Here is a 24,224-nt window from a genome sequence, read left to right on the forward strand (position 1 = left end):
GCGCGTGACTGTGGACTCCGCGTAGTAGGAGGGGCTGGGGGGGTAGGCGGGGCCAGGCTGCTCAGCGCCAGACCCCCAGGAGATGGTGTTTACACTTGTTTAGGGCAATGGTCTCAAGCGCCGGAAGTCCTGTGTTTACACCCGCTCTCTGAGGATACTGATCAGGGGAATATAGTGCAAGGTGGATGGGGGGTTGTCAGAGTGGTCCAAATGGGGGGTCCAGGAGAGCCCCACGTGGTGACAGTCTGGTGGAAAGTTCAGGATGATTGCAAAAGGCATGGAGGGGGCGCTATAGGACTTTCAGCCTGACAAATGCAGAGGATAAGGCAAAGGCCGACCCAGGGACAAAAGCGAGGTCCCCAAACTGGATGACCTTGTAGCCAGGGTGCTGTTAGGTGAATAAGGACGTCATCCAGAGCTGGTTTGGGTGAGCCGGGGCAGACGATGGGCTCTTGGAAATGTAGGTCTAGGATGGAGTCCAGGGATGGAGAGTTGAGAGTCCCAGAATCATCACTGTCAGCATCAAACTGCTACCAGTTACTGAGCACCTACTGTGTGTCAGGTGCTATGGGAAATAATTTAATTCTCACAACAAGCTACGGAGTCAGCAGGATTAGCTTCATTTAACAGATAAGAAAACTGAGGTTCAGAGACGTTAAGAAACTTGCCCAAGGTCAACCATCAGGGAAGAGGCAGATCTGGGACTGGGTATTTCCCCTGTGGGCTTGCTCATCCACCTATCAGAGTGAATGGAAGACGAGGTTCTCAGACAAGAGGTGAGAAGACATTAGCCCGCGGGACACCTTTAGAGTCGCCACGAAGGCTCTGCATGAGCTAGTTCTCCTTTCATCAGCTGTTAGTTATCAGCTACCAGGGGGCTGCTCTAAAGACTTCCAACATAGAAGTCAAGGAAGACGTCCAGAAATGCACAGGAAAATCATTAAAATGTGTCTGGAGAATGGAAGAGAGCACGCATATGACTCGTAACTAGCACAGTTAGGGACCTTGCGGTCAGAATATAGGCTCAAGGAGCTGTATGGAGACAGGAAATCCAAGACAGACTGGGTCATGAGAGCGGAGGACAAAGTTTCGAGGTGATAAAGTATCAAAGCTGCAGAAAGGATGGGGAGGAAGGCTGAGGATGGGATTTAGTGATTGAAGGTCATCAGTACCTTCCTGAGAGTCATTTCATTAGTCTGGTGGTAGCAGGAGGCAGCTGCAAGCAGTCAGGGCACACGGGGCGGGCCAGTGGTTCGGCATGTGCTCACGGACCGGGGCGGGCCAGTGGTTCGGCATGTGCTCACAGACCGGGGCGGGCCAGTGGTTCGGCACGTGCTCACGGACCGGGGTGGGCCAGTGGTTCGGCATGTGCTCACGGACCGGGGCGGGCCAGTGGTTCGGCATGTGCTCACGGACCGGGGCGGGCCAGTGGTTCGGCACGTGCTCACGGACTGAGGCAGAGCGGGCAGACTGGTCCTCCTATAGGTTTGGTGGAAAAATACAGAGATTGGGCTAGTGGCCCAGAGCAGGGGAGTCAAGCAGGGTCATGTTTCAGCCTGGGACATTAAGGAGGGTCTGTAGGCTGGTGGAAAGGAGTCAAAACCAGGGTAGAGGCTGGAAATGCAAGTAGGAGAGACTAGGGGATGAAGTAAACTTACAAAGGAGGCCAGAGAGGGTGAAATCATCAGCCCGGGAGAGAAAAGTTACGGTCAGATTAGGAAGGTTTAAGTTATTCAATAAATATTCATTGAAGATCTACTATGTACTCTAAGCACTGGGGATAGAGCAGTGAGCATGGCAGGCAAAGCCTACCTTCATGCGGCTCACAGTCCAGTGGAGGACCCGATGCAACAGACTCAGGAATTTAAAATCTGCTTTTCTTCTCTCCTTGGGTGAAGCGTGGACACTGGCTGGTAGAAGAAGTCTCCTCAGTTATCTCAGCCAGCCTGTGCCTCTAGGTGGGATGACACCATGCCAGGGGGTGGACCTTTCACCATTCTGGAAACACTTCAGGCAATGGGATTTCATACCTTCCCTCTATTGCCAGTAGCATCTCATAATCTGAAGAGAAGCTCTTGGGCCAGGGGTTTCCCTAGACCTATGAGCAGGCCAGGGAGGAAGGAGATGTGAATTCCTGTCTGGGGTCAGCTGCTCATGGTGCTTGGGGAGGGGTAAATGGGAGGTGGAACTGGCAAGAAGGAGGCAGGTGAGCAGTCAGTTCCCCTCCCTCCCTACTCTTCCCCTTGGAGGACTTTCCTGCCAAGGCCGATTCTGGGCCTCAGGAGCTACCATGCTCTCTTCCTTCTGGTGTGATTTCTGCAGAAGCAGGAGGAGAAGGCATCAGAGGCAGATACCTGTGTTTCTCTGGGGCCCCTGGGTACATGAGGCCATACCTAGATAAAAGCCCACAGGCAACTGTCCAGTTGGTATGGCAGGCAGCATTCTAAGAGGGCCCCAGAGATGACTGATCCCGGTGGACATGCCTATATAATCCCCTCCCCTGGAGTGTGGGCGGGACTAGTGTATATGATGGGTGTCACCACTACGATTAAGTTACCAATCAGTTGACATTGAGTTAGTCAAAAGGGAGGTCATCCCGGGTGGCCTGAATGAATCAGGTGGACCCTTTACAGGCAGTGAGGCCTCACACAGAGGCTCTCTTGTTGGCCTTGAAGGAGTAAACGACCACGCTGTGAAGGGGACCAGGTGGCAGAGAACAGCTTCTGGTAATTGAGGCCTCAGTCTTAAATCTCCGGGAGCTGAAATCTGCCAACAGGAGTGAGCTTGAAAGAGGACCCCGACCCGCAGATGGGCCTGCAGTCCTAGCTGACACCTTGATCCCAGCCTGGTGAGAACCCAGCTGAGCTGTGCCCAGACTGCTGGCCTCCAGAACTGCGAGGAAGTAAACGGTGTTGTTTTAAGCGGCTACCTCTGTGGTCATTTGTTCTGCGGCAGGAGATAACTAACACACTTGGCGTGCTTTAGAAGAGCGCCTTGGATGTCCCTGCAACACCAGGGCCGTGAGTCCCAGGAGAGCTTCCCGCCTCCTGCTTAAGGCCTTGCACCTTGTGAACTGCAAGTGCTCTGGGAGGAGTCCTGTAGGAAGACTCAGTGGCCTTCTAAACCTTAATATGAATACGTTTTCCAAGTCTCTTCAGAGGGAAGCAGTGGATGTGGGGAGAGAGGCAGCATAATGCCACTAGGCTTGGGGATGGGAGAGGACATCGGACGGTGAGACAGGAAGAGCCCAGGACACACACTGAGGAGGCCCCGTTTACCTGGGCTTGTCCCTGGGCATTGGGGTTGTATCTATGAGGTCTCCTGGGCTAGGAGGGCGTCTCTGCTGGTCCAGCTGTGGGGCACCCACAGGGAAGGGACAGAGGGGGCTGCCAGGGTAGTTGGGAAGTAGTCACTCCAGCTGCAGTCCCTGGGGGAGCGGGAAGCGCGGTGAAGTGTTTCTTGCATTGGGGGATGAAATTTGGCCTTTGTATCTGTACCCCTCCCCCATGATCCTGGGGGAGGATGGAGGAGTGACGTTGTTCTTGCCTTGAGTATTAATTTCAGCCACCTGTCCCGATTCTTAGTGCAGGAAGGCTGCTCTGTGTAAGTGGAGTGTACGGCTGGGAATACATAGTTTCAGGGCCCAGGAATACGTTCTCCCTTCCCAGGCTTCCCTAAGGACTATGGAACCCACCACAGTGCTACCATTTTGTCCATCCCCTTCACACAGGCTTTGTCTGTTATTTAAGTGCAAAAATCTCTAGGAAGGAGCACTGCTAACTGTTACTGGTCATTCACACCTGGGGGAATGTCTTTCTAGTCCTTTCCTGAGAGGTTTTTGATAAGAGAGAAAAAGTGAGAGCTTAGCAACCCAAGGAGGAGAAAAGACCACAGATGGGGGACAGAGCTGAGAGGAGGGGAGGAAGGGCCTTGAAGGCAGACTGGCCAGTGCCAGAAGTTTTCCTGTGTTCACATCTGCCCAGATGAGGCAGTGCCATCCCCACCCCGGGCCCTGCCAACCAGCCCCACCAAGCCCTGCCCTGGTTGTAACAGCTCCCATTGCTGGAAACAGAGGTGACTGGAATTGTGGAGCAGGGTAGCCTGGAGGGACTCCCCTTATTGAAACATCCATCCATCATCCATCTGTCTTTTTATGAAATTCACATTTATTGAGCTCTACCCTGTGCCAGTCCTTGGGCCGGATGCTGGGAACACAGAGATGATCCAACCCCAGTCCCAACCCTTATGAGGCTCCCAGGAACAGGAAACTACCCCAATGCATGACACGAATGCTGAGAAAGAAAGCAGGTGTACAGGAGTAGCAGCGATGTTTTTTAGCCTTTCTATTTAATTTTCAATTTTCTATTATTTAAAAATACACACAAGGGCTTCCCTGGTGGCGCAGTGGTTGAGAGTCCGCCTGCCGATGCAGGGGACATGGGTTCGTGCCCCGGTCCGGGAAGATCCCACATGCCGCGGAGCGGCTGGGCCCGTGAGCCATGGCCGCTGGGCCTGCGCGTCCGGAGCCTGTGCTCCGCGGCGGGAGAGGCCACGGCAGTGAGAGCCCCGCGTACAGCAAAACAAAACAAAACAAAACAAAAAACCCCCACAAAAGTAGAAAGAATAGTGTAATAAACTCCCATTTAACCACCACCCAGCCCTAACAAGTTTTATTAATAGTTTCACCTAGCCCTCCCACTTCTTTTGACGGAGTATTTTAATACAAATTCAGGATGTCATGCATTTCAGCCATGAACTCCACCGTATGCATCTCTGATACGAACATCTGGAAATAACCGCCCCCTACCATTCGCACCTCGTCCGTCCCCTGCCCCCGGCATCACCAATCCCGGAATCCAGTCCTACATCCCACACCTCTGGGAGCCCTGGCATCTCAGGCCATGGCGTGCTAGGGTTTTCAGACATGAGCCCCTCAGTGCCCCGAAGCTGTGCCTTCCCGCGCCCCCGCCGAAGTTTAGCAGCTCAACCCCCTGCCCCAGTCGACAGCCGCCGCCACCGTCTTTCTCAAGGACTGTCACACCCCTTCCCTAACTGCGCTCGCGCCTCTTTGTCTTCGCTGCAGATTGAAATGCTAGAACACAAGTACGGGGGCCACCTGGTGTCCCGGCGCGCCGCTTGCACCATCCAAACCGCCTTCCGCCAGTACCAGCTCAGCAAGAACTTCGAAAAGATCCGCAACTCTCTCCTGGAGAGCCGCCTGCCGCGGCGCATCTCCCTGCGCAAGGCGCGCGCGCCCACGGCCGAGAGCCTGGCGGCCGAGAGGGCGCTCCTGGAGGGCTGCGGCCTCTCGGGGCTGCCGCTGGCGCGCTCGCCCTCCCTGCCGCCCACCATCGCGGGCACACTCACCGAACTGGAGGACTCCTTCACCGAGCAGGTGCAGTCCCTGGCCAAGTCCATCGACGACGCCCTCAGCACCTGGAGCCTCAAGACCGTGTGCTCCCTGCAGGAGAGCGGCGCTTACCAGGTCCACAGGGCCCTGCGCGCGGGCACGGGGCCGCCGGGCCTGGAGACCGAGGCGCGGGAGCCCGAGGGCGCCCACTCGGGGGACTGGGCCGAGCCCACCGAGCCCGCCGGCCCGCCCCAGGGCCACGGCAGCACCCTCATGATGGCCTTCCGGGACGTCACCGTGCAGATCGCCAGCCGGAACATCTCCGTCTCCTCCTCCACGGCTCTGTCCGTGGCCAACTGCCTGGGTGCGCCGACGGCCTCAGCCCCTGCAGAGTCCGCGGCGGGCAAGGCCGAGAAGGACGAGGCCGGCGGGCAGGAGGCCCTGGAGGGCCCCAGCGCCGGCCAGGAGGACGTGCCCGCCGAGGGCGCGAGCGTAGAGGCGGGTGCCGACGGGGCCCTGCGCGCCAGCCCGCCGGGGGCCGCGGTGCCGGCGGCGGAGGAGGAGGAAGACGGAGAGGAGGAGGCCGAGGAGGCGGGGAAAGGGGCGGAGGCCGAGGCCGGCGACAGCTCGGAGCAGCTGAGCAGCAGCAGCGCGTCCACCAAATCGGCAGCGTCGGCCTCGGCCTCCAAGGAGGCCCTGCAGGCCATGATCCTGAGCCTGCCGCGCTACCACTGCGAGAACCCGGCCAGCTGCAAGTCTCCCACGCTCTCCACCGACACCCTGCGCAAGCGGCTCTACCGCATCGGCCTCAACCTCTTCAACATGTAAGTTCCAGGAGGTGCGGGGCAGGGGCTGCACTTACGGGTGAGCAGCGGGCCCGGGAATGGACCGAATCGTCCCAGGGTCCTCCCAGGTGGCCTCTGGGCCACGCCTGATCCTTGAGATAGTGTGGGAATACTCATTTTATTTTTATTTATTTATTTATTTTTGCGGTACACGGGCCTCTCACTGTTGTGGCCTCTCCCGTTGTGGAGCACAGGCTCCGGACGCGCAGGCTCAGCGGCCATGGCTCACGGGCAAAGCCGCTCCGCGGCATGTGGGATCTTCCCAGACCGGGGCACGAACCCACGTCCCCTGCATCAGCAGGCGGACTCTCAACCACTGCGCCACCAGGGAAGCCCCTCATTTTATTTTTAATTGATAAGAATTTATGTTAAAGATTAGGGTTAAAACACCTCAAACCTATGCTTTAACCACTAGTACTGCTAGATGAAGCTAGGCTTTGAAAAGTGAGAAAATTTCAGAGAAAATGCACTATTAAGTAAATAATAGTACAAGTAGTATAAGGCTTGGGCAGAAAGCATTCGGGTAGGACATGAAGTTAAGAAAACAGGGAGTATCAATCTCATGGGGTTGATGACACGGAGAGAAGAGGCAGTGACCAAAGCAGGAAAGGGTGGGGGGAGCAGAGACCTGGCACAAGGAATGGGGGTGCGGGGGGCGGATAGGAGGGGAGTGTCAAGCAAGCAGAGGTGAAGCAGAAGAGAACAGGGGCGTGGGAGCGGAGAAATGAACAACCACCATAGCTCAGAGCCCCCAGCCAGAACTTCCTTGCAACCAAGAGGTATACAGCTGGTGGCAAGCAGAGGAAACACACCTGCCCGTCCTGTGGAGATTTCAAGTACATGAGGCACTCGTCTCCACCCTCCACTCACCCCTTCCTTCATAGCCCTGAGGCGGGAAACACGGCATCCCTCCTGCCTAATCAATGAGGACTGAGCAGAAACCATTCACCTGTGTGTTCATTTACTCATTCAGAAGTTATGTTTGGAGTGCTTGGCACGGAAACCACGAAGATGAGGAAGACACATCCCCCGGTCTCAAGCAGCTTCTATTCTAGGGGGAATAGCTACCGTTCATAGCTCACCTGACGTAAAACATTTGCAGATTCCCTAACAAGTTCTAGAGAGAGCATCATTATGCCATTTTACAGACCAGGAAACAGGCTCACACAGGTGAGCTGAGCCCTGTGAAACAGCTAGTAAGCGGCAGAGCTGGGTGAAGTCAGACCTGTGTGACTCCCATCGCTCCTTCGTGTACCTCAGGCTGCCACCCTGGTGAGCACAGCCCTACCCTCGCTTCTGCACACACACACGTACCTGGATCCCACAAGACAGTGGTTCTCAAATTATCTATAGTGAAGGACCAGTTTGGGTTTTTATCCAATATGTTGTGGGCTGACACTTCTGTAAAATACAATTAAAATGAGTTGCTAGAAAAACAGTCAGATGCTTGGTTGTCCTGAAAATGTCAACGTGCTATAAAAGGGTCTAAAGGCTTAGCCTCTATTTCTGTACTTATCTTCTCCTGGACCGGTAAGCTTCAGCTCAGGGAGCAGCATGGATTTGCAGACCAAGCTGGGAGCACATGGGCCTTAAGACACAGCACTCACACCCACACCCACACACAGACTCAAGCCTGGGAAAGTCAACCCTGAAGAGCAGGGTCTTTCTTGTGTCTGCCACACACAGGGAAGAGGGGTGTGGTAGGAGATCCCACCTCCATTTCCCAGTCTCCTCTGCCCTCCCGGTTCGAGCGTGGGTCCTGAGTGTAGACAGCAGGATACAGGTGGGAGGAAGGGCTGGGGGACCTCAGGGTCAGATCCAGTGGGACTGAGGCAGGAAGACGGAAGGGACACCTCTCCACCTGCTCTGGAATCTACTTGGCCAGACCTCCCCAGTCCCGCACCATCTTCACTCCTGTGCAGGGAGGTTCAGGAGAACGTGGCGAGAGGGGCTTTTTAAGGGGAGCCCCTCTGCAGTGGAAGGAATGCTGACATTTCCTGGGAATTCTGCCCAAGGACCTCCAGGCACTTTTGTGGGTTCCCTAGGCAGGAAGAAAGGGAGGAAAGGCGTCATGGGGAGACTTGCCTCACTCTCTACCCCTCCTCCCCTCCCCACCCCTCCTCCCCTCCCCACCCCACCCCCAGAAACCCGGACAAGGGCATCCAGTTCCTGATCTCTCGAGGCTTCATCCCCGACACCCCCATCGGAGTGGCCCATTTCCTGCTCCAGCGTAAGGGCCTGAGCCGCCAGATGATCGGAGAGTTCCTGGGCAACAGCAAGAAGCAGTTCAACCGCGACGTGCTCGAGTGAGTGCCCCGCTCGGGCTCCTCCCCGCCCTCCTGGCCCACCCTCCCGGATCTCCTGGGCGGCCTGGGACCTCAGCGGGGGAAGGCCACGGGGAGGACAGGACCTCTAAAGTCTGGGTGGATTCCCAGAAGTCCTGGCTCCAGTCCTGGTGGCTTCCTGATTGGTCCAGGAGCCAGCATCCCCATGGTCCTTAGCCAATCACCTGCCTCCCCTCCAGTCATTAGGCCGCTTACTGAGCCAAGGTGCTCCTCCGCGTAGGCATTGTAGGCGCTGTGGATGGGGACGCGGCTGGCGCTGGGGACGCGCGCGGCTGGGGCTGGCACAGAAATGGTCAAGGGAGACCAAAAGGCATGTGAGTGAACCTGAAAAAAGAAGGCCGTCAGCTCTGGGGCCATCTCCGCCTGGGGGACCGGCCCTTCAGCACCCTCTCCTGCCACCCGTCCAGCCCCCAGCCCCTGAGTGTCCGCTTTATATCGTGGGGGAAACATGAGGCAGAAAAAGAAGGGGTTAGACTGAGGGGTTTTAGAGCCAGAAAGTACTATGATTCCATAAAGGTAGACTGAGCACCAAGGTTGAAGTCCAGGAGGTGGGGGATTTGGCGGTGAGGGGGCCGCTTTTGCTATAGCGCCCTGCTTCTTGGGTGTGGCGCTGTGGATAGGTAGGCGAGCCCCAGGGCAAGGGGAGCATTCCCTGGGGTGGAGGGGCAGGGCCTTGGAGCCCCCTCTCCTCTGGCAGAGAGGGGGCGAGGCTCCGTGAAGTCTGCTCTGGACCGTCTCTCCCCACGCCTCTCCCGATGCCCCTCCTCTCTTCTGCTGGGCCCCCGCCCCACACTCACTTCCTTCTCGAAGGTCACCATTCTGTAAGGAGCCCTCCCCACTTCTCTCCCCACCCCCTTCTCCTTGGGTACAGTCTGCAGGAGTCCTGGGAGAACCTCGTCCTTTTGTACTTGCTCTTGAAGCAGCCAGGGCTACAGAGGGCTGGGGGCTCCTGCTTCAGGGCGTAGAAGCGCGGAGTCCCTGTCAGTGTCCCCTGGGTGGGACTCAGACACCTGGCTTCTCTATATGGAGCCGCCCCGCTGCTGTGTCTGCTCTCCGGGCCTGCATTTCCGTGCCTGCAGGTGGGAGGGGCTGGGTTAGGAGGGGAGATCTGCTGTGCTCGGGAATCCCGGTCACATTCCTAAATTCATGACGGGATAGCTGTTACCTGAGTGCAGTCAGAAGAGAGGGGGCTTGGACCCATTCAAGGGACCGTGAAATCCCTGATGGCCCTTAGCTGACAGAAGCCAGCTCCTGCCTCTGACTCTTGGTGGCTTTGGGCAATCAGCTGCTCCCCCCAGAGCTGGTGTTCTGAGTGCCTAAACCCCTAAATGGACAGCATTTCTCTACCTTCCCCCTCTCCCTCTGGCTCCCCTTCCCCATCACACCACCCCTGCTGTGTGGGTGCCCCGAGGGGATGCCTTGAGGAAATGGCAGAAGAGGAGAAAGATCAAGTATTCCGTCTCCTTCCTTTCCTGTTTTCCTCTATCTGGTTCATCTGTCCAGCATGAACTTTTCATTTGCCTTTGTCCCGTTTCCACTGGCGAAGGAGTACAGTTGCTGCGCCCGATGGCTTCATTCCTTCCTGCTGCCCCACACCCCCTGGGTGACCCGGCTTTGTCCGTCTGCTCTGGGGCAGGGGTGACTGCTTCACTCCCAGGCCCTGACTGCCTCGTCTGTTCTCTTCTGCCTTTCCAGACCCCATGTGGCCTGGCCCCGGAATCCTGACCTGCTAGGCCCCTGTTGATCTGTAGCTCTGGGAACACACGGTGTTTCTGCAGCCCGGGGTGTGCTGAGCAGCACAATGGAGGCTAATTTCCACATCCTGCCTGGGCGATCGTGTGGGCTGGAGATGCAGACCGGCCGCTGCCGCCTGTGCCGAGAGGGGAGGTGGGCTGGGGTCTAGGGCTCGCGGCTGAGCGGGCTCAGGCTTGGATGAGAAGGCAGTGTGGGGGCAGGAGAGGTGGCTGGACCCGAGAGTCCGGCTCTGGCCCCTGCTCTGCTCCTGACACGCTCTGGAGCGTTTGCAAGTCACTTCTCCAGGCTTCCTCATCTGCAAAGAGAGAGGGTTGAGCTATGTGATCTCAGAGGTCCCTCCAGAGCCAGTGAATGTATCGTCTTTCCTAATCCTTAGTGCGTTTGTAGCACCCTGGCGTCATGCAAAATCATTTGCCCTGAACAAGCTTTGTCATCCTGCCAGAGCTGCCCAGAGCAGCCCTCAGGCTCCAGGACGAGGCTGGGGTGCCAGCGTTCACGGGGGAACGAGATGGCCATTCACCACTCATTCAGCAAATATTGAGTGCCTACTGTATGCTGGGAATAGGGCTGCACTGGGCATCCCATGTGTGTACGTGTCGGGGCGGGGTGCGCGGGGAGAGGAACAGGCCTGGCTCGTGGCCTCAGGGAAGTTATAGACCCAGGGCTCAACGGGGAGAGATGCGAGGAGGAACGTGGAAAGAGAGTGAGGGGCCCTCGAGCCTCCAGTGGGCACTGTGGGCTTAGGGGGCGTCGAATACAGAGCTGAGCCCCAATTCTGCCACAGTGAACGCCTCAGTCCCTCGTGCTGTGTTCTGCAGCCGTGCAGGCCCTGGGCTCTGAGGCCCCAGCGGACGGCCTGCGCGTGGCAGCTCCACGGAAAGGAGCCCTCCTCCCCCAGGTCTGCAGCGCGCCGACGGCCTGGTCTGTCTGCTGCGAGGTGCCTGGAGAGGATGAAGAAGCAGGAAGAGACAGGCACTGGCAGGGTAGCAAGACGCTGGGGTTTTTGGTTTCTCCCTGCCACTCAAGCCAGCTCTCTCGGAACCCTTCAGGATCCACTGCCTCTGCCTAACTCCCACCAGAGAAAACACACAGTGACAGTCACCCAGTGCCGTGTGTCCAGGCCGGGAAGGCTTCACTGGGATTCTGCACGCGCCCTCGCCCCTGCCGTTGACATTCAGCCTGTCGTATCCATTCTGTACAAAGCTGTTTGCTGAATAAAAGACATAAATCACCCATCCCCTTGGAGACCGAGACAGCCCAAGCCACCGCTCTCTCCATGATGCAGCCAGATGGGAAGGGGAGAGGCTGAAAGTCTCTGGGAGGGGAAGGGATGGGGCCCTCCCCCCACTCCTGGGCCTGGGGGGACAGGAAGAGCGGAGGAGCTGGGCCAAGCAGAATCTGTCCCAGCCACTGATTCGCCTCTGAGCATCACAGATGCGGTGATGACATTTGCCTCCGGGGTCAGGCCCTCGGTGCTCTGGGAAGCTGACCCTCCATCCCTTTGTGTCCTGGTTCCATGGATGCCCCATTCCAAGGAAGAATGTATCCAACCAGGCTTTATCAAATAATAATATGAGGCATTCTGAGCTCAAAGGGCCATGTCCATTCCAGTGTTGACCTGGGAAGGTGTTGTGTTTTGGTCGTTGGCATTTGTTTTTTTGTTTTTTTTAGGAGAAACCAGCCTCAATTTCCTCATTTGTCAAATGGGGATAATAGACCCAGTCATAGGAATTAACTTTTTTTAAGTGCATATAAAGTGCTTAACTCAGTGCTTGAGGCTTAGTACATTCTTTTAAAATGTCAGCTATTTCTATTATTATTTCTCCCACTTAAAAGCACAGGGCATTAGACCCCTCCCGCCTCTCCTTCCCCTCGGCTCCCTCCCCCAACACAGGGAAACCTCACTCCTCAGGGCTGCTCTGAGACAGAGTTCCGGGGAAGGGAGGGGACCACCTCGAGCTTGGAGGAAGTCCTCCCCTGGTGCTGAGGGGGAAGGGCAGTGGGAGACAAAGGGCAGCGGAGATCAGGATTCTCTGGGGCTGCGAGCGTCTTGCTCTCAGTTTTCACGTGGCTGGGAAATTTGCCTCTGCTCCATTTCCTTTCTGAAATGCACGCTTCAGCAGGTTTGAAGGCCAGCGGATGGGGAAACGTTGTGTGCTGGCTGTGAGCAGTCTCTTTCCCGGCCCCGGGTGATCTTCACACCCGCGGAGGGCATCTGTCGTTTCCAAGGAAACGCAGGAAGGGCAGCTTTGGGGTTGAGTAGCCAGAAGAAAGTTTCCCCGGGCGTTCCTTCTCTCACTGTGTCTGCCCCGTTCTTTGTTAGGTATTAGAGTCTGACGTTGTAGTCGGATTTCATCATTTCATTTCCATGGAAATGTTCTGGCCAGAGTGCAGCAGATTGGCTCTTCTTAGGGGACATTGAGAAATGAAGACAGATTGTCTGTCAAACTCCGCCGGCTGGAAGGCTCTGGCCTCTCCTCGCTAGGAAGGAATGGTTTGAGCAGGTCCTGCGTGTCGTCTGTGTGTAGCCTCGGAAGGGTTGCCTTGCTCCTGAGGAGATCCACGGGGCAGGGGAGAGCGGGCTGGGGCCCAGGCCCACTCTGACGGGTCTGGAGAGAGGCTGAGGCAGGCAGGGATAGAAGACTTTGGGGGCTGTTTCCACTGTTCTGAAAACTTGATGCTGCCGCCCACTCAGAGGAATGGAAGGAGGGGGTCTCTTCTAACTGTGGTGTCTTTGGGTTTTATGACTTCGACCCCTCACCTCTCCAGTGCCCTTTCCCCTATCCCCACCACCGCGCGCGCGCACACACACACACACACACACACACACACATGCGCGCGTGCTCACACACACAGAGATGAGAGATTCTACGTAACAGGAGAGAGTCACTGGCATTTAAAAGAATCATTTGCTCCTGTATGTGGAGATCTTGGAACCCCAGAGTGGGGTGAAAAACTCCAGAGTTGAGACTCTCTTGGCTTCGTCACAGCTGCATAGAAATTGGACTTTTACACAAAAATGAACATACCCACCACCCATTCCCCTCCTGAGTACCCAGGGCCCGGCTCTGGAGAGGTCTCTCTGGATCCTGTGTGATGTTCAGGTGTGGCTGAGACTGGCCGCTCTTTGCCGTGGGACTTCCTGGGAGTCACTCCCTGCGGGTTTCTCAGGAGGGCCATCTGTGAGCGAGCAGGCAGCTCACACACATCCAGCGTGTATCGTGTGCCAGCAGGAACGGTTCTAAGAGCCTTACGTGCAAAGCCGCATACCATCTTGCCAGCAGCGCTGTGAGGCCAGTGCTGGGAGTCTGCACCAAATAAAGGAAACAGAGGAACAGAGCGGGTGGGGCGCTTGCCACAGTCCAGGGCTGAGCAGCGGCTGAGACCTGAAGCCTGGCAGAGAGGTCCATAACCTGAGCCCTAAACGCCACACCATCCTACCTTGTGCCTCATCCCGACAGATGTGTGTCTGAATGCCTTTACAGTGCTTGTCAGAGCCCAGCTGCGAATCGTGGTGCTGAGAAATGCTCTAGACGGTCAGCTAGTCCAGCTCTCTCATTCTACCCGGCCAGGGACTGAGGCCCAGAGAGAAGAAATGGCTAGTGCCCAGGCCAGGGGCAGGGTAACTGAACTGAACCAGATGCTATCCCATCCCTGACTCACCCTTATTTGCTGGGCCCCAACCCTCTCATCTGGGAAGAAAACAGAGCTGAGAAACTGATCCACAAATCTGCATTGATCTGAGCTACCTCAGTTTCCTCTCTCTGATAGATGTATGTTTTAAACAGTTGACGGGTCTGATGATGAAATTTCAGGCGAGTTCACTGGCGATGAAGGAAAGAGTCTTCACACCTGCGCTAGAGGGATCTACAGATCTACTTACTCACGGGGCACGTGAGCTCCGATTCGGTCCCTAATGGGAACACTCGTTTCTTTTTTTCTTAATATATATTTTTTAATTGAAGTATGTTGATTTACAATATTGTGCCAATCTCTGCGGTACAGCACAGTGACTCAGTTATACACATGTAGACTTTCTTTTTTTAATATTCTTTTCCATTATGGTTTGTTGCAGGATATTGAGTATAGTTCCCTGTGCAAGGTGCATTAGGACCTTGTTTATCCATTCTAAATGTAATAATTTGCATCTACCAACCTCAAACTCCCAAACCATCCCTCTCCCTCCCCCGCCTCCCCCGCCTTGGCAACCACAAGTCTGGAGAACCTCATTTCTTTCTTTCTTTTTTTTTTTTTTGCGGTATGCGGGCCTCTCACCGTTGTGGCCTCTCCCGTTGCGGAGCACAGGCTCCGGACGTGCAGGCTCAGTGGCCATGGCTCACGGGCCCAGCCGCTCCACGGCATGTGGGATCTTCCCGGACCGGGGCACGAACCCGCGTCCCCTGCATCAGCAGGCGGACTCTCAACCACTGCGCCACCAGGGAAGCCCTGGAGAACCTCATTTCTTAAGCTCTGTTATAAACTGGGAGCTTTACATACATTGTCTCTTCTAAAACCCATACCACCCCGCCCCACCCGCCCACTGGACGTTTTAGGTGTTAGCTCCATTCTAGAGATGGGGAAAATGAGGCACAGTGAGGCTGAGTGACTTGAACCGAAGACCTATATGGTGGAGACAAGATTCAAACCCAAGGGTGCCTGACACCAAAGGCCTGACTTCTTCCCGTCCTACCCCTGTCACTGGCACAGAGCGTGGGTCTCAAAGCCTGGTCCCCCAAACAGGAGCAGCGCCCAGGAGCTCGTTAGCAACGTCGATCCTCGGACTCCAGCCCAGACGCCTGGATTCAGAAACCCTGGGGTGGTGCCTAGCTCCGTGCAGTTGATCAGCCAGCTGGGTGGTTCTGGTGCGCCCTCAGGTTTGAGAACCACGGGCGAACAGGGGGCTGCCGGGCCCAGCAGAAGGGTAGTAGCCTCCGCGTCCACACGGACTCCCGATGTGTGGGGGCGGTTTCAAGGTGCACCAGCCGCCATCCCTTCTGAGGACTTCAAACAAGATTTTCTTTGTCCCCGTGTTGTCACCAGGGACTCTGGCAGGTCCTCCTGCTCTAGTTTCTTGGCCACGTTGCACTCTTCCAGAAAGCCTCGACCTTCGTCTGGCTCGTTATGAGTTCCGACTAACAAAAATAACTCCCTAGCGGGTGGGGACATTTTTAATTGAATCGGATGAGACAAGAACGGCAGAAGTAACACCCGGGTTCCTCCAGCTCGTGGCGGTGGGCAGCTTCGTTTTCCATCCTAATCCTGAAAGCTGGCCCCGGCTCCGCCTGGAGCAGAGACCCACATGGGCACCGCACACACCTCTTCCCGGCCTTGGCCTGTACCTCACCTTCCAGGTCTTTGCTATCTCTTCCAGACAATTAAAAATCCCTGCTGCTATCACTACCTATTTTCAGCTCCCAACCAGTTCCTTTGTCTGCCAGACACTGTCTTGCTATCGTTAAAAAAAAAAATAGTGGCAATGACGAAATTCATTTTGATCACAGTTGTGTGCACCGCTTCATCTCCCTGCAACACAGACTGACGCCACACACGGATGTGTTACCGAGCAACTTCCTGCAAGGTTGTACCTGTTTATACAGATGCGGGGAACAGCTGTGCTTACGCTTCCCCAGCCCTTGGAAGGGACTTGCCACAGAAACCCACAGAAAGGAGAAGCCCCCCACCCCAGCAAGAGCACCTCCGCTATCACCCCCAGTCAGCGGCCCCTCCGAGGCAGGTCCAGACAGCACGTCAGGAGCTGCCTCTCAGGGCCAGGTCGCCGGGTTCTCAGCACTCACTGGCCTGCGTCGTTGGCTGAAGGAAATGGGAAGCACGTGCACTCCAGGCCGTCTCGCTGCCCGTGGTCTGGAATCCACGGGGCCCTTCCCTCGGCAGCCGTGTCCAGGGGTCAGGTCCAGCTGATCAGGGCCACCAGGCAGAGCTTCCAAAGGCGCCGGCCGCAGGGCTCCTTCCCCAGCTGACCGTGTGCTCACAGCCCCGTTCATTCTTGAGTTTGGTCTGTCACTCACTCATTCATCCACCCCAGGAATGTTTACTGAGTTTATACATACGCCAGGGATGCAGAGACCGACTCCAGGCGTCGGGGAGCGCGTGGCACGGTGGGAGGACAGGCAGATGCTTGGGTGACACGGGAGACACAGCAGAGGCACCGCGGAGGTCAAGGAAGATTCCAGAGAGATGGAAGGCAGACCTGGAGGTTGGGGGTGGGCGGCAGGAAGGAAGAGCAGTGTGTGCGAACCTGGGGCCGTGGGAGAGCCAGGCTGCAGGGCTGGAGTCAGAACGCGGAAGGGGCAGGAGATTCTGGGAGCAACCAGGGCCGTGCTTTGCTGGGGAGCTCAGGCTTCATATGAGGGGTGTGGGAAACCTCGAAAAAGTATAAGCAGAGGAGTGAGTGACGGGGCCAAATGGTCGTCCTAGAAGTGTTGTTCCGGAAGATGGTTTGGAGGCAGGGAGGCTGGTTCGGAGGCTATTGAAGGACCGGTTGTGGCCCTTACCCTCAGCAGAGGCTGCAGGGAGGGTAGAGGCGGGTGGAGCCCAGAGGCAGCGAGAGGCAGCAGGGCCTGGTGACTGGGGTGGGCGGAGAACAGAGGTGGCCGGTCACAGCGAACAGCCTCCTGGGCTGCTGAGGATTCGGAACACTAGGTCTTTGTGTGTGAATATGTCTTTGCCACAGGCCCACCGGAGTAATCTGTACAGATTATACCAAATAAACACATATATATTTTTAGCTTTGAGGGGAGAGCGATGCTGGGTGTGGTGACATTTCATCTGAAGAATTCCTCAAACTAGACATTATCAAATATTTACTCAGAGCAAGTTAAAATATTAAATAAAACATAAAATATGTCCACCCTGACTTTCCTGCGAGAGATGCCAGCACAACCTGTGGCCTTGTGAAGATTGCCCAAGGACTGACCTTTGCACTCAGCAGCCCTCATCCACGCTTAGTAGCACCATTACTTAAGGGGGTCTCTTGTGAACACTGTAGGTTAACAACAACAACAACAAAAATTAACTAGTTAGTGACTAATGGTAAAATAATAAGGGTGAACTCACGGCTACACTTAAGAGTTGTAGTGCGCGGTGGCATTCAGAGCCATAGGAATGGGTGAGGCCCCTAGGAAGAGGTTGTAAAGTGGGGGAAGGGACCTGGTGGGCAGCCCTGAGTTAGAGGCCAGGGGGAGGAGGGCCTGCGATGGAGGAGGGGTGCCTCCGGAGAGGAGAGAGTCAACCTAGGGGAGGGCAATGGGATGGAAATAAGAGAGAGGAGTGTTCCAAGGAGGGAATCTTTAACTGCGTTGACTCTGCCAGGAGGCCGGTGTGATGAGGACAGACGTTGGCGCCACTGGACTTGGCAACATGGCGGCCATTGGTGGCCTTGACAAGAGTTTTAATGGAATGCTGGGGTAGATGCTTGGCTGGAGCGGGTTGAAAAGTGAATGGGATTGAGCAAGTGGAAATAGCATGAGTAGGGATGACTTCTAGAAATTTGGCTCCAAAGAGGAGTAGAGGGACTTTCCCAGTGGTGCAGTGGCTGAGAATCCACCTGCCAATGCAGGGGACACAGGTTCAAGCCCTGGTCCAGGAAGATCCCACATGCCACGGAGCAACTAATCCCGTGCGCCACAACTACTGAGGCTGCGCTCTAGAGCCCGCGAGCCACAACTACTGAGCCCGCGTGCCGCAACTACTGAAGTCCACGCGCCTAGAGCCTGTGCTCTGTAACAAGAGAAGCCACTGCAATGAGAAGCCCGTGCACCGCAACAAAGAGTAGCCCCCGCTAGCCTCAACTAGAGAAAGCCCGTGCGCAGAAACGAAGACCCAACACAGCCAAAAATAAATAAATAAATAAATAAATATTTTAAAAAAGAGGCGTAGAGAAAATAATTAGTGACTACAGAGCAAAGAAGGGTTGAGGCTGGGTTTTAATTTGTAAAATAGAAAAGGCAAGACTTTGGGTGCTAATGACGATGATTGAGTAGATACTAAACTGATATGAAAGAACATCTCCAACTTCATGTGTCCAAAACTGAAGTCTCGATCTCTCCAGCATGTATGTCCACCCATCTCAAAAACTAGTACCACCAGGCCCCCAGGTGTTCATGCCCGAGCTCTGAGACTCACCGCCGACTCCTTTTCCCTACCGCCCACATTCCTTCCATCACCTTGTCCCATCAGTTCTCCCTCCAGGATGTCTCTCAGATTCTGAGCTGGCCTGGTCTGTTCAGGTCTGTTCAGGTCCATTCAATTTGTTCCACCTTAGGCAAGGCTCGTCGTCTCTAGCCTGAACCTCTGTAGGTGCATCCTGATGGCCCCCTGCTTCTCTCTTGCTCCTGCCCTTCCTTTTTCATTCATTCTCGCCCAACACCAGAGAAATCATCTTAAAACAAACTGGATCTTATCATGTCTCCCCCACCCCTCCCCCTCCCTTAATCAGATCCTACTCATCTTTTAGGTCTCTGCTCAAATGTCACATCCCCAAAGAGGCATTTCTGGACACACCAATAAAAAGTACATCTCCTTTGTCCCCTCACAAAACCCTGTCTTTTCCCTACACAGAACTTGTCACGATTATAATGAAATAATTATTATTATTAATTTATTTTTTTAATAAGATTTTTTTTTTTAGATGTTGGTAGGAGTTTATTAATTAATTTATTTATTTTTGCTGTGTTGGGTCTTCGTTTCTGTGCGAGGGCTTCCTCTAGTTGTGGCAAGTGGGGGCCGCTCTTCATCGCGGTGCGTGGGCCTCTTGCTATCGCGGCCTCTCGTTGTGTAGCACAGGCTCCAGACGCGCAGGCTCAGCGGCCATGGCTCACGGGCCTAGTTGCTCCGCGGCATGTGGGATCTTCCCAGACCAGGGCTCGAACCCGTGTCCCCTGCATTAGCAGGCAGATTCTCAACCACTGCGCCACCAGGGAAGCCCAAAATAATTATTTTTGACTCTGCGCTTAATGCCTGTCTCTCTCACTGGGACAGGATCTGTGTTTGTGTTGTTTGCCACTTATTCCAGGTCCCTAGCACAGTGCTGCATATGCAGAGGTGCTCAATGCATGCGGGGGGGTGGGGGGTGGGGGAGGGAGGGGTAGGGCAGGTTAGCTACTGGGGGTCAGAGAAAGCCCCAGGAGGCAGAAGGTAGGGGGTCAGGGGTTTGGTCCGCTGCTGTGGGCTCCGTGTCCCAGGCCAGCTCAGAAACTGCAGGGTGGCCACATGGCCTCATGTGACTGCTGACAGTGGAGTGGCCTTCACCCGTGACTCTGTGATGTGTCCAACTGCCCCTCCTTGGGCCCTCACAGGTCCCACCAGGCATCTGGGTGAGAGAGCAGCCCCCAGCGAGAGATGCATTAGCAACAGCCCCCGGGAGGGAACATGCCAGGAGTGCGATGTGTGCAGTGCCCCCTGCAAGGTCAGCTCTCTCGTGAGCTTTGGTTTCCTCATACAGTAAAAAATAACAGGATGATGCTTAATATCCCACCGGACTGAGCAGATGAAGTCATTGCCCGCTTAGTGAAGCACTGAAAAAAATACTCAGTGAAGGAGGTGCAGAGGGAGCTGCCCACTGGCGTAGATTGGGGAGGGTCTCCCTAGCAGAGGGAACACCAAGCAAGCCCCTTTGCAGTCTCAGTTTTACCTTCTGTAAAATAGGGAGATTATACACCAGAAACGACCACCCAGAAACGTGTGATTTTTTTCACCTTAAAGGTGATCAGAGAGGAGAGGGCTGTTGGCTGTGCTGGTGGAGGTGGCAGAGGATCTGGAGAACTGCCAGAAGTCTGCTCCCAGCAGGATTTCAGGGTGATGAAGAAGAAGACGGACAGGAGGGGAGGTTTTAGGTGCAAGTGATCTGCAGAACACGGGAAGAACGGGAGACGGGGAGAGGAGAGGAGAGAGAGCCAAGGTCAGGTGCAGGCTGGCACCTTAGGGAGGGAAAGGAGAGCCACGCTGTGCAGAGGGGCGAGGACCGTGGGGAGTGATTCCTGGATGACGGAGCCCCCGTTACAAGGTGAGGGTCCACCAGGGCATGGCCTCGGCCCGGCCACCTGCCCCAGGAGGGCACTGGTTCCCTGGGAGGCGGGGAGAAGCAGCCAGTCGTGTGAGCTGTATTCCAAAGCCAGCCAGAAACGACGCTGCCCTCGCCTGCTGCCTGCAAGCATCCGCGGAGCCTCCAGAGGCTGCCTGTGGGCTGGCTCTGGGTCTGGGTCCTCATCAGAGAATGTCACAGTGGGGCAAGGGGTCACCTGGCCCAACCCCCAGCTCTACAGACAGGAAACGACTTGCAGGCAGTAGTGTCTTTCCGCCTCTCAAGACAGCTTCTGGGGGTTTTGCAGAAAACGTCTAGATTTTTTCTCAAAGATCTGACAACCCCAGACCACCTGCCCATCAAACAGCGATGCCTGTGGTGGCAACTGCAGGGAGCAAGGCAGGAAATCAGTGTGTGTGTGTGCGTGTGCGCGCCTGCGCGCGCATACGTGTGTGTATGCGCGCATACGTGTGTGTATGCGCACGTGCCGTGGAGAAGGGGTGGGGCTGTCTGTCTCTCCCTCCCGCGCTCCCTCCCTCACCACCCCACCACAAAAGCAGCCCCTGAGAGCCGAGAGGACACGCGTGCTCCCGTGAGCTCCCAGGCTCTCATTTTAAAAGCATCCCCCCGACCTTGCGCTCGGCTCAGCCATTCGTTTTCAGTTTCTGAGGATCGGCTGGCGAGTTTGAGGGATGCTGGTTCCCAGGCACTGCTCTCAATCGTCTAGTTGGTAAATCCGGGGTAGGGCCGGGGCCCTGCATTTTAACCGGCTGCCTGAAGGCTCTGCCATGGGGTCCTGCAAGAGGTGGGCTGTAGGGCCTCCCCAGCCCCTGGCACAGGTGTCCGCCCGCAGAGGCCTGCACAGCCCGCGCCGTGGGTGGTGTAGCCTGCTGCCTGCTCTGCGGGCTGGCGTTTCCATCCAGCTGAGTCTCCTGCCCTGGCCCTTGACTCTCCGGCTTGTTACTGGAGCGGCCAGCAGCAGTCACCGGAGTGAAGGGCTGGAAAGCCGGCCGCCGTGCTTGGCTGGGCACGTCTGCCAGCTCCCGGCTGCTCTGCGGCCACCTCCCGCCGCTTCCCTCGGTGCCCATCGTGGGGTCAGCCCTGGTCCAGAGCATGGGGGACAGTCCATGGACAGAGGTTCTGGGAGGGACACCACTGAGGGACACAGGGTGCCGGGACCGTGGGGTTCAGAGTCGTGCAGGGGGGCCAGGTCGGGGGTGGGATGGATGGACTGACAGGGGCAAGTCCTGGACCCCAGACCGGGGGGACCAGGGCCGTTCTGGGGTCCTCCGGGCAGCCGGCCTGTGTGTCAGGGGTGGCCAGGCTGGGGCCCGTTGCCTGGGCCTGGGCCTTGCAGGAGTCGGCGGGGCCCGAGGACGAGAGGCTGCAGTGTGGCTGCCCGCTGCTGCACACCAGGCCTGCCCCGCCCAGCCGGCCGAGCCTCGTCCCCCTCGTCTGCTCTGCCTTCTCTCTTCTGTCTGGTTTCCCTCTTTCTCCTCTTGTCTCTGTTTTACTCTTGCTCTCTGTCTCTGTCTCTCCCTCCGTGTCTCTCTCACTTGACTCTCTACCCCCGTATCTTTCGCTGTCTCTGTGTCTCTGGCTCCCTCCCCGGCTCCCGCTCATGGCCCTCCTGCCGCACCGGTTCGCCCCCTCCGACCGGCATCCTGTCTGGCTCAGTCATGCTCGATGCGTCCCTCCTGGCCTGGCTGGGCTGGGCTGGGGGACACGCAGCTGTGGACCCTGTGATGCTGCCCTGAGTTCACCTTCCCTCACCTGGGGATGGCCCAGGGAAGAGGTGACAGGAGCTGCCCTCTCGCCTGCTGGACCTGCTGTCTGTCTCAGGTGCCGAGACACAGCCCATTCCCATCCTTGGGCCAAGTCCTTGCCTCCCATCTCCCAGTCCCTGCCCCACCCTCTACTAAGGCCGCCAAGCCTGAGAGAAGCCCGGGCTTTACCAAGCTGAGTGTGGCTCCCAGCCTGCAGACAGCCGTCTGCCCTGTCCTGGGGGATCCCCCAAGAGGAGTGGGGGGAGGCGGGGCCGCCGACCACCAGGGCCCTGACTGCCGCCACGGGGGCTCCTTGCTTTCTCCTAAAAACTGACAGCAGAGCCAGGGTCAAGCGGGGCCCCCAAGTCTCCCAGGCCGCAGGCAGCCCCAGAGCTGATCACGGAGGAGTTGGGGCCTGCTCAGGGTGGGACAGGTGGGCAGTGGTGTCCAGGGCTGTGACGCTGGTGGCGTCCACCACGGGCTGTGGGAACAGAGAACGGGCAGGGTGGGGCAGGTGTACGATGACCAGGACAGAGGAGCGCAGTGCAGCGCGTGGGTGCAGAAGGCGACATGTCCGCTGCCCGGGGGGGCCTGTGGCCCTCAGGGGCACGGGGCCCGCTGCTCACGGCGCTGGAAGCGGTGCTCCCCGGGGAGGGGAAGCGTGGATACGCCGGCGGCTGGGAGGGCCTCAGGAGGGAGGCCCAGGAGTCTGCAGACGCTCCGACCTGGGAGGGTGCTGGTGTAAGAGGAGGTTCCCAAACGGGGCGGAACCAGGGAGAAAGGCCCCGAGAGGCCTTGGAGAGGACAGAAGAGAAAGCACTGTTCACCGTTTGAACCCCTGACTCTGGGCACCCTGGGGCTGAGAGGAAAGGACCTGCTTTCGGAGGCAGCAGGCTCAGCCTCCTGGCCCTGGGGCCTCGGACAGCTGGCTGCAGCCCCAGACCCCAGGGTCCGGAGGTGGGAGGGAGGCCCTCAGGCGGTCCCTCGCAGGGCCGTCGGGTGGGAGGAGGTGTAACGAGGGTCCTCGCGGGCGGTGGAAGGAGACCCTGGGGGTGGGTAGGGTAAGTCCCCCCTTGTTGGTCACAGACACCAAGTCCCCCCTCCCCACCAGGGTGGGGCTTCCAGCCGGCGGGTGGCCCAGCCCTCCTCCCAGCTCTGGTGGGTGGAGCGAGGTTCGGGGCCCCCGCCCCTCACGACCCCCTCCCCTCCCGGCCTCAGCTGCGTGGTGGACGAGATGGACTTCTCTGCCATGGAGCTGGACGAGGCCCTGCGCAAGTTCCAGGCGCACATCCGCGTGCAGGGCGAGGCCCAGAAGGTGGAACGGCTCATAGAGACCTTCAGGTGGGACTCTTCCCCAGCCCCACTCCCCTCGCACAGACCCGGGACTTGGGGGGGGGAGAAGTAGAGTGGCTGTAAGCCTGGGGGCCAGGAGTCCCTGGAGGGCCGGGAGGGAAGTAAAGATGCGGGACAGACCCCTCGGGCTCTCCCTGCAGTCACCTCACCGTCCCCATCGACCAGCACATCTTCCCTGAGCGTCTGTGTGAGGCTGGAACGGGGCCGGGAGTGGGGTTCCGGGGGTCTCTGGGTGTGTGACAGCTGCCCCGTCCCCTCGGAGGGGATGGGGACCGAGGTACGGGGCAGACGGCAGTCAGCGGCAGGAGGGGGAGCCTCCCTGGGCTTAAGCCCTCGGAGGGCTGGACACGTTCCCAGGTCCCCCCGTCGCTGGAGCTCAGGGAGGGTGTGGGCCCTCAGCACCCTCACGTGTCTCCCCGCACAGCCAGCGCTACTGCATGTGCAACCCCGAGGTGGTGCGGCAGTTCCACAACCCGGACACCGTCTTCATCCTGGCCTTCGCCGTCATCCTCCTCAACACCGACATGTACAGCCCCAACATTAAGCCCGACCGGAAGATGATGCTGGAGGACTTCATCCGAAACCTGCGAGGTAGAGGGGCGGCGGCGGGAGGAGCGGGGACGCTGCCTGGGTCGTTCCGGGAGCCTCAGCCCCGATGCTAGGTCGTCACCCCGGTGGCCAAGGGCACTGCATGCCGCTCTCTGGGCCCGGTCTCGCCGAGCGGCCCTGGGGAAGTTGCTAGCATGCCAGGCATCGGGGGAGTTTCCAGGA

The 24,224-nt window shown here is 57.3% G+C and overlaps 1 protein-coding gene across 7 annotated transcripts in view; it reads left to right on the forward strand.

Moving 5' to 3' along the window:
* IQSEC3 (IQ motif and Sec7 domain ArfGEF 3) overlaps positions 1–24,224 on the forward strand; it is a 99,110-nt gene that overhangs the window by 54,714 nt on the left and 20,172 nt on the right. For all 7 annotated transcript variants that reach the window (XM_060306485.1, XM_060306486.1, XM_060306487.1 and 4 more), the window contains 4 exons: positions 5,084–6,174; positions 8,340–8,501; positions 23,319–23,441; positions 23,878–24,044. In XM_060306485.1, the coding sequence (XP_060162468.1) occupies positions 5,084–6,174; positions 8,340–8,501; positions 23,319–23,441; positions 23,878–24,044 (1,543 nt within the window). The remainder of the gene's footprint in view (positions 1–5,083; positions 6,175–8,339; positions 8,502–23,318; positions 23,442–23,877; positions 24,045–24,224) is intronic.

The sequence above is a fragment of the Globicephala melas genome, chromosome 10 (assembly GCF_963455315.2).
Source record: "Globicephala melas chromosome 10, mGloMel1.2, whole genome shotgun sequence".
In the NCBI taxonomy this organism is placed as follows: domain Eukaryota; kingdom Metazoa; phylum Chordata; class Mammalia; order Artiodactyla; family Delphinidae; genus Globicephala; species Globicephala melas.